Source organism: Trichosurus vulpecula, chromosome 1 (genome assembly GCF_011100635.1).
Source record: "Trichosurus vulpecula isolate mTriVul1 chromosome 1, mTriVul1.pri, whole genome shotgun sequence".
NCBI lineage: Eukaryota > Metazoa > Chordata > Mammalia > Diprotodontia > Phalangeridae > Trichosurus > Trichosurus vulpecula.
In genome coordinates, this window is record NC_050573.1 from 63723737 (window position 1) to 63734006 (window position 10270).

General features: G+C 45.3%; 1 protein-coding gene across 1 annotated transcript in view; it reads right to left on the minus strand.

Moving 5' to 3' along the window:
- AP1M1 (adaptor related protein complex 1 subunit mu 1) overlaps window positions 1–8420 on the minus strand; it is a 30876-nt gene extending 22456 nt beyond the window's left edge. Inside the window, exons 1-2 of the mRNA XM_036752380.1 lie at window positions 8182–8420; window positions 1571–1727 (exon numbers count right to left, since the gene is read on the minus strand). Coding sequence (XP_036608275.1) covers window positions 1571–1727; window positions 8182–8223 — 199 coding nt within the window. The 5' untranslated portion in view covers window positions 8224–8420. The remainder of the gene's footprint in view (window positions 1–1570; window positions 1728–8181) is intronic.
- Window positions 8421–10270: the final 1850 nt, after the last annotated feature.

Here is a 10270-nt window from a genome sequence, read left to right on the forward strand (position 1 = left end):
GAAGGGTGACAAAAATCTAAAGCATTACCACTTACTCACCACGAGGAAAGCATTTTGTAAACCTTTACATGCTATATAAATGTGTAGATCATTATCCTGGTCATTTTAGACCTTGGTTCTTCACCTGAATGTGAATGAGTCTGTGAACTTTCTTTTAAAAAATATTTTTATATTATTTCAATATCATTGGCTTCCTTAGTAATTGTGTATATTTTATTTTATGCATGTAAAAACATGATTCTGAGAAGGGGTCCATAGCTGCCAAAGGGGCCCACACACACAAAAAAGTTAAGAACTTCTGTTTTAGACAGATATCTAGAATTTAATTCTAATCTATACCTGCTTTAGTGCTCTTTATCCTTGCAATGTGTCAGCAAAGGGCTTTGTCCCCCCACCCCCCAGAGTGCCTTCCAGTATGGAGAGCCAAGGGGCAGGGGCAAAATACCTTCCATCCTGTTTCATCACTCCCCCCACTCCTCCCGCCATGGTCTGGCAGGTGCAGGGGACTGAGGAGGGGCACTGCCCTCATGGCTGCTTAGTCTCCAGCTTCTTCTGTCTTCAGTATACATACTCAATCCTTACACTAAACACAATGAAAAAGGTCAGGCAAATACAGTCTCCATAAGGGTGTAAACATTTAGGAGCAACTCAGAACTTTCTCTTCCTGGTGCTCTATTCAGGTCTTTCTAACATCCATCAGTTGCCCTAGATTCTTTCCTTCATGCTTAGGCTCTGAACATGATGAGCATTTTAGTGGCACAGCTGTGATGAATCAGACCCAGTCGGGAGGTCTGCTTCAGGGAGTAAGGATAATACCGGCCTGCATTATGGACTGTCCAAGGATAAAGAATATCTTTCAAGTAGGAATGGAACAGCTTTTATAGCTGAATCCTAAACCTCATTCCCTAATAGTGTCAAATTCTAGATCTGTCGGGGGAAGAAGGCAAAGCAGCTTGCTGTCATTAGTCCCTTCTTACTTAGAGTCATTTCAAATGATGGCAGTAGAATAGAGACAAAAAGGGTTACTACTCTAACAGTTTTGGTACTTGAGCTGCAATAGTACAAGAAAAGCCACAAGTTGAGCTGGGCCTGGGGTTATTTCTTTACACTGTATTAAAGACAGTTATCCTTTAATATGATCAGATCTGCTGGAATAACAAGATGCTTGAAAATGGGGCATTTACTGAATTCAGGAATAGGTACTCAGATAGGAGTAAAGCGGAAGTACAAAAAGGGATTTTGGGAAATAAAGCATCATTAACAAAGACCTAAGAAAAAATCAGGTAAGTGTGTGCGTTTGTGTGTATATACAGAAAGAGGGCTGAGGAAGTCCATAAAATAATGTCAGAGATAAAAAGAACTTCAGAGATCACCTAATCCATTTTTTTCATTTCATAAGGTAAGGAAATTAAGGCAAAAAGAAGGGAAGGGACCTGCCCAAGCCTACAATAAGCTTGCAAATTAGTGACACTGCTGAGGATAAAACCTAGGCCTCCTAGCTCTAGTCACACACCAAAGGTTCTCTTTGGGAATAACTTGGAGTCACAAGAGGTATTCCCCAAAAGGATACAATATAAATTGTTGTGTTTAATCCACATAAAACGAACTCCTCCATGGGCCAAGATGGGAGATAGCATCCCTTCTTCTTCCTTTTCCATCAGGATTGGCATGAAATGCTCCACCTCTGACATGTCCACATCTCCTCGGTAATTTCGACAAATAAGCACCTGTAAAAGAAGCAGCAGCTGACTGCATTTCCAATTCTATCTTCTGAATCACCAAGTCATTACATATGTTCTCTTGTTCTCTTTTGAGACTTTACTAGGAAGGCCTCTTCCTTCCTTCAGTCCGAGGGTATTCCAAGGGTTATTCTGACTGCTAGGCTCTTCAGTCAAGATGTGGGATTCCCCTGGAAGACAAGACCTTTGGAGGCTCCAGTAAACTAACATTTTATTTTGAGCTCTGGGACTGCCTTATTTTGCAATTTTAGTTCTGGCCCTGTCCTATGACAAATAAATCTTAACTTCCTGTTCCTCTTATGCCAGCTGCTCAAAACTACTACTTGCAGGCCTAAGTAAAAATAAAAATCCCTTTTGCCCCTACCTCCCCTTTCCCTCTCCAATCCCTATTATTCTTTGCATGCCCCTTCTGCTGTGCCTTCTTGCAGTCTCCACTCTATTGTTAAGCTCTCCTTCTTGCTAGATATTTTTCTCTGATACTGAATGAAACCTGGCTTTCTTTTAAAGACACCAAACCCGTCTCTATCATTTTCAGTGATGGTGGTTCCCTTTTCTCACACCTGAAACACATTACCCATAAAATGTAAAAGCTTGTCAGCTGACTCACAGCATCAGGAGGACCCCCACTGCCACTTTCAGAACCTGGCTCCACATACCCTCCAGCAATTGTCCTGGATCTTTCTTCTCTTTCTCCCATTTTCAAACTCCAAGAAACAGCTATTTACACTTGTTGCCTCTACTCTCCTTCTTCTCATTCATTCCTCAATGCTTTACGTTTGGTTCCTGACCTCATTACTCAAATGAAACTGCTCTTTCCAAAGCTATTAACAATCTTTTAATTACCAAATATGACAGTCTCTTCTCAGTCTTAATCCTGGACCTCTTCCCTCTCTATCTGATGCTGTTTACTACCCTCTCCTCCTGGACACCTGTCTGAGGATCAGGTCATCCGGACCTTCACCCTGGACAGCAGAGAACAAAAACTGCTGATGTCCATTATTCTGCGGCTGAACTCCAGCAGTGCCTGGCCAGCATGCTTTTTGACACATCTTTCACTTCTCCTGAGACTCCCACCATTGACTATATTCCAAGAACTGAACTGGAGTCAAGGCCACAGACATCCCAGGCATCCCTAGACATCCCAGGCATCCCCTGGCTCTGCTGCTTCCTAGTGTGTGACTCTGGGCACATCAGTTCCCTCCTCTGTGAAGGGACAGAGATGAAATAGTGATCCCTCAGGTCCCTCTCCAGGGGGCATACTCCTCTATGTTCCCCCTCCCCAGCTCATGGAAAAATTTAATACCACCACCTTGGGAGGAGAAAGAAAGAAAAAAGGATTTACAGGTATATGCGAATGGATTAAGGGTGATAATCAGTCTGAGAGTTGGAACACCTTAATCCACGTAAGGTTATTGCCTTTTGCACCCTTGACCAGACTGAATGGTTTGGGGAAATGGTTCCCCGAAAGGTGCACCAACATTTTAAGTCCCTACTTTTCTGTCAGTCAGTAAGCACTTATTAAACACCTACTATGGGTTCAAGGCTAAGCTCTGGGGAGACAAAGAAAGGCAAAAAATCCCCAAACAAACCAGTTCCTGTTCTCAAGGAGCTCCCAGTCTAATGGGGGAGTCAACATGCAAACAACTGTGATGAACAAGCTAAACGCAAGATAAATGGGAGATAATCAACAGAGAGAAGGCACTACCATTAAGGGGAGCGAGGAAAGATTTCTTGTAGAAGAAAGAGTTTGGCTGAGACATGAAGGAAGTCAGGGAAACCAGGAGGAGAAGATGAGGATGGGAGAACGCCAGGCATAGGGGCCAGCCAGTAAAAATGCCCAGAGTTGGAAGATGGAGTCTCTTGTTTGAGGAACAGCAAGGAGACCAGTGATACTTAGCTGCAGAGTATGTTATAATGCTAATGAACAGGTTGGAGAGATTTCTTACCAACTGCTCTTTATTAATAACAGCTGACATTCATAGAGCACTTTTAAATGTTACAATGTGCCTTACACGCATGTTTCTTTGAGCCTCCTAACAACCCTATGAGGTAGTGTAGATATTACTATTCCTTTTTTATAATGAGAAAACAGCCTCAAAGAGATTAAGTGACTTGCTCATAATCACATAACTTGTATGTGTGATGTACATTTTTGTACACTGCAGTCTTATCATTGGCAACCTCCTTGAGATAAAGTCCCTATTGTGAGATTATAGACATTACTGGGTCATAGGATCATAGCTCATCAGATCACAGATTTGGATCACTGACACAGGCTAGAAAGACAGTAGTTACTAACTGATCAATCGTCCAACCTACTCAAAAATCTCCTGTCCTTTAGAGAAATTCAGGATATTGGTTTTGGTTTTTGTTTTAATTGCTGATGGGATTGGGGTGGGGAGGAGGTGGGGAGCGAAAAAGCTCAAGAGCAATGAAGTGAGTGATTTGTTTGATTGGGGTGAGGGGGAGGGGTTTGTTCTCTTTCCTTTTAGCACTTTTCATTCTTCGTGGGAAAACAGCATGACTAGCACTGTTGCAATGCTGCAAAGCCTGTTGAGTGATCTGATCTGTAACATCAACATTGGACATTGACCAAAGCCAACATCCAATGTGTAATCCATTGTTGAGCCTCCTTTCCCTGGAACTGTTTTTAAGTGAGTACCCAAACCACAGTGAGGAGATGATTTAAGTACCTTGTGCAAACAGTGAACCAACAATCACGTGTATTTGTCCCTATTTCTTCTGTATAAGGTTCTTTTCCCTTCTGGCACTTAACATTTAGGTAAACAGAACATTTCTTAAGCACTTACTATGTTCCAGGCACTGTAGTAAGCACTATGGATACAAATATAAGCAAAAAAAGACAATTTCTAACCCTACCTTCAAGGAATTTACATTTTAATGGAAGAAGGCGACACATACAGGGGTTCTGGAACTTGAGGGGTTGGAGTGGTCAGAAGGTGAAATCTAGAGAGTGAGAAGTGAGCAAGAGCAAAGCGAGCATGACATAGGTGCCAAAAATGGCAAAGTGGTGGTCCAGCTAGGGAATCCCCAATCAGAAGAAAGGGCCACATAGCAGAGGCATCTCTAGGGTGAGAAGGCCACTGATGAAAAGGTGAAATCCAGAGTATGAGGAATGCGGCTGGGAGTAGAATGAATTTCAGAACTTGACTTGCAGCATCTAAAAATAATCATTCCTTTAGTGGGCTGAATCCCAAATTATCTTTGTCTTGTCTTTCCCAAGCTTGCTGACAACAGAGGTGTCCATGGACATTTGGTACCTGGGAGTACCAAGGAAGAAGGACTTGAAGAGTCTAGATATGAAGGGAGAAGAGGCCAGAACTGTAGTGTTTAGACAGAAGTGACTTGAAGAGGGAGGTATGCATGCTAGAATTCATTCCAAGGAAGGTTACAGGATCTCAACTGGAAGGAACCTCAAAGATCATCTAATCTAGCCCATTCTCCGAAAACATTAGTAGAAAGAAGTATGGGTATTTATATTGAATACAAGAAACCTTGGTGGGAGCATAATCACTGTCCTCAAATATCTGAAGATTTCCATGTGTAAGATGCAGCAGACTTATTATAGTGAACCCAAGAGCCAGGCATCCAGAGCCCTGAATTCTGGTCCTGTCTCTGTGTCTCCTTCCTCTTTTGTGCCCTTCTAAGCTGCTTCCTCCCTCTGGACTTCTGTTCCTTCACTAGAAAAATGAGCAAACAACTTAAATGGACAAGTGTGGTGGTCTGCTTGTGAGGCTCTGCTGACAGGCAGGGAAGGAAAGTGGAGCTATTTTTTAACTTACGTATAAGAGCTTTTTCCTAAATGATAGAATTAATTAGTTCATTGACCTACACTAGAAAGACCAGCAGTGAGCACCTAAGAGAAAGTCTGGCAATATCTGTCAAATCTATTCATTCAGTTTTAACAAACATTTCAAAATGACTACTATATGCTGAAAGGATGTAAGTTTCTTGACGGCAGAGGACAATGATAACGAATGGAGAGAAGACAATTATTCAACTAGGACTTTGCTTCTGTTTCTCTGCCAAGGAGGATGGTCTTTGAAATAGAACGGAAAGAACCAATAGAGATATCAAAAGAGTACCTAGCTGCCCTTGATGAGTTCAAGTGACCGGGCCCAGGCAAATGGCATTCCAGGCTACTGAAAGAATTTTTGGATGCTATTTCTGAGCCACCGTCAGTCATCTTTCAAGGATCATGCAGAAGAGGAGTGGTGCCGGGGCTAGAGAAAGGCAAACGTCTCTATTTTCATAAAAGGGAAAAGAGCAAAATGTGAAACCCATTGTCCAATAAGCTTGACTTTGACTCCTGGAAAAATTCTAGAATGTATCATTGGAAGGAATCTATCTCAACGCTGGTTAACATTTAGAAAAGAAAGCGGCAATCACAAAGTGCCACACTTTCACCAAACAGGTCATGCTAGACTAACTAACTTCATTTCCTCTTCTGACAGGATAGATCAGGGGACTGGTGTTGATAGTTAACTTCTCTTTAGCAAAGCATTTGATGAAGACCCTCATGCTATTCTTGCAGGCAAGATGGAGAGGTATGGGCTCGGCAGTAACAATCAGGTGGATTAGGAGTTGGCTGAATGGCCATACCCAAAGCACAGTAAAAGACCTACCATAGTGTTCATCGAATTTGTGCTTAGCTCTGTGCTATCTAACATTTTCATCAATAACCTGGAAAATGGTATACATGGCATGCTTATCAAATAAGCAAAAAGCTAGGAGAGGTAGCCAATAAGTCAGATGGTACAGCCAGGACCCAAAAAATACTTGACAGTCTAAGACACTGAGCCAGATTTAATAAGATGAAATTTAATAGATTAATGGAAAGTCTTCCACTGAGGTTTAAAAAAATCAGCTACTCAAGCTGGAGGAGGCACAGCTAAGCAAAATTTCATATGAAAAAGAACTTGTGGTTTTAATGGGCTGCAAGCTGAATATAAGTCAACAGTGTGACAGGACAGCCAAATGATTTTAAGGTACACTGAGGCACAGGTATTCAGAAAGGGGGAGCAGATATTCTCTGCTGAGTTTACACTGTTTTGGTTAGGCCATATTTGGAGTACTATGTTTGATTTTGCATGTCATGTTTTAAGAAGGACATTAACAAGCTGGAGAATGCCCCAGGGAGGGGGAAAAAGAACTGTGAAGGACCTTGAATTCACATCTTGTGATGACTGGTTGGAGGAACCTTGGATCTTTAGACTGGAGGAGAGGCTTAGGAGGGATATGATAGCTGTCTTCTATTATCTGAATGGCAGCTACCTGGAAAGAGGGATTTTACTTGCTCTGTTTAGGACCAGGGAATAGACCTAGGAACAATGTGGAAGCTGCAAAGAAAAAAATTTTAGTCTTAGTGTCAAAGAAAAATTTCCTAACACTGAGAGCTAGCCAAAAGTGCAATGGGATCCACTAAGACAAAGATAGTTTCCCTTCACTAGAGGTCTTCCAGCAAAGACTGGATGATCACACTACCTGGGATGACACAGAGATTTATATTCAGGTGAGGATTGGGTTGGACGGCCTCTGGAACGCTGGGGTCCTGCAGCCAACATAAAGCTCAAGGGCCCCCATCAGGCGTTCTTAACACTCCACAGCCTGGCACCACCCCACTTTTTCAAACATTCTTCCAATCTATACTCTCTAGGCTCCAGTAAAACTGGATGGTCCCCTGTGACCCCAGGCAAGCCCCTCACTTTGCAGCCCTATCTTTGCTTCCGTTGTCGACTGTATCTGGAATGCTCTCCCTTCTCATCTTTATCTCTGGATCGTGTCAGCTGCCTAAAGGCTAAGTCCGGTGCCACCTCTGATCACTTTGCCCTCTTCCTCCAAATCCTCCCCTTTCACTTCATCCGTCTCTAACGTACCTAACACGGACCTTGATACGCATTATCACCACGGCATTTTAACCTCCTCCTAGACCTGACTCAGCTCCTCGATGACATGGCCACGTTCAGCTCTAAACTTCCCTTCTGCAGAGGCAGCGCGGTCGAGAGGGAAAAGCCCTGGCTGGCTCGTGAGAGGGCCTGGGTTCAAATCCCATCTGATGGTCCTCATTTGAACCATGACCTCCTTTCCGCCTCGACGCCTGGAGTCCCAAGACAGAGCTGGCGCTGCCTCTTGCCTTTCTTTGTATCCCCAGAGTTTAGCCTTAAGCGCTTAATAAAAGCTCCTAGGCTGACTGCACACAGCAGGTGCTCCCTAAGTGCTCGTGGATGTGACGGGCTGCCCTGGGGCTGGAGCTGCGGCCAGAAGCGGTAGGGCGGCTGTCAAAGGCTTTCCTTGTGAACACTGACAGGGTGACAGGGACCTAGAGCAGGGTGGGGGAAGTCCCCGCCCCCGCCTTGGGGAGGGGCCGTTACCAGGCAACGCGGAAGGGGAAGCGGCGCTGGCCGCGGCCAGGTTTCCCTACCTTGCCCTTTAGGTCTAGCACATACACGGCGCTGGCCGACATGGCGGCGGCGGCGGCGGCGGCGGCGGCGGCGGCGGCAGCGGCGGGGAGAGGGCGAGGTCGAGGTCGAGGCGCGGCAGCTAGAGAGGCGGCGGCACCCGGGCGAGCAGGCGGGCGTACCCGACCCGCGGCACCTCACTTCCACTTCCGCCCTGGAACCGTTATGTCCGGCCTGGGGAACGGCCTTCGGCCTCTGACGCACGCGCAGAGGAGGGAAGACGTGGACGTATTCTCCGTGCGCGCGCCGCCGGGGCGCAGGCGCACTGAGATCTGCAGAAGCTGTTTATCCTGCCCCAGCTCTGGCGGCAGCCGAGCCCTGGGTTTGAGTGGGAAACCGGGAGGGAGGAGACCGAGAGGGACTAGGCCTACCAGGCCCAGCACGTAGCCATAGTATCCATAACGTTGGAGCTGGATGGCAGCTTAGAACTAGAATGTCAGCGCTCGGAAGCACAGACCATCAAACCTCTGGCAGGGCTTCTAGAACAGGGAATGTCAGGGCTGGAGGGGCCCTTAAAACATAACGTCACAACGTGAAGCGCCCCTAGAACACAGAATGTCAGCTCGGGGAGGGCCCTTAGAACACAATGTCACAGCTTGAAGAGACCCTAGAACGTAGAATGTGAGAGCCAGGAGGAATCGGAGCCAGGGGGCCATTGAACTTGTCAAGTCAAAGGTGGGATTTGAACCCAGGGTCTCCCTGAGTGCAAAGACAGGTACTGCATCACATCCACTGCACCCCACTGCTCTCTGAATTTGAATTCCTTTCTGTATCCTTTAATGAATTCACATGCCACCCCAGGAAGCTTTCCCGGATCCACATGTTCGACCACCTTTGTGCACCTCGGACCTCACATAGCCCTCTCTCTTCAATATACTTCTCTTGTTAGGTTGCATAGTATGGTTACCTGAATTTCTCTTATCCCCCTACTAGGCTTTAAGCCCTGTGAAGGCAGGGGACTGTTTTTATCTAAACATTTTATTTTCCCCATCATCTAGAAACAGTACTGCTCTGCATATAGTGCTATGTGCCAGGCACTGTGCTAAGCACTTTACAATTAATGCCTCATTTGGCCCTCACATTAACCCCAAGAGGCAGATGATATCATTATCCCCATCTTAGGTTGAGTGACTTGCCCAAGGTCTTAAAGTGAGTGTCTAAGGATGAATTTAAGCTCAGGCCTTCATTTAAATTTTAATTTAATTTTGAATTTAAACTCCCGGCCTAGCGGTCTGTGATTTGTGGCTCCCCACAATATTTGTCGAAAAAACAGAATTTTAGAGCTATAAGGTGGTAGACCAAAGAGCTGCAAGTGACTAGCATTGTGGCTGAGACCACCGAAGTTTGAGTCGGGGGTGGGGTGGGGGTGTGGGAAGCAGGGAGAGCCTTAGGCTTGGAGTCAAGAACACCCGGATCAGCCCCAAACACTTACAGGTTGTGTAAGCATGGGCAAGTCATTGAACCTTTGCTGGCCTCAGTTTTCTTAATTGTAAAATGGGAATAATAATAGGGTTGTGGTGAGGATCAAAGGAGATAGTTGTAAAATCACTTAGCATAGTGCCTTGCACATAGTAGGTGCTTAATAAATACTCAGTCCCTTATCTTCTCCCCTCTGCAGTAGGGATCCTTAATACAGGGTCCATGGATAGTTTCAGGGGGCTTGAAAAGTTGGAGAGAAAAAAATTCCATTTTTATTTCAATGTTTCTTTTGTAATCCTACATGTTTTATTGTACGCATTTAAGAACATTTTTATTTTATTGTTGGGACTAGGTCTCCTGTCTGGTTCAGGCAATGACTACTGCTGACCAGCAGGGAAGCTTTGACCTGCTCCATTTCTGCCCTGGCTCAGGTCACACACACACGCCCTGCTTAGGCAGCCTGGTGTCCTTCCTTATCCTCCTCCCCTCCCTTGCTCCCAGGGCTGGTCGTCTTGGTGCTGAACATGGTGGAGATAACTGATCAACTTTGGCCCCACTGCAAGTTCAGAAGTTCAGAGCTCAAGCAATCCACCAGCCTTGGCCTCCCCAGTAGCATGGAGGGCAGGCCTATGG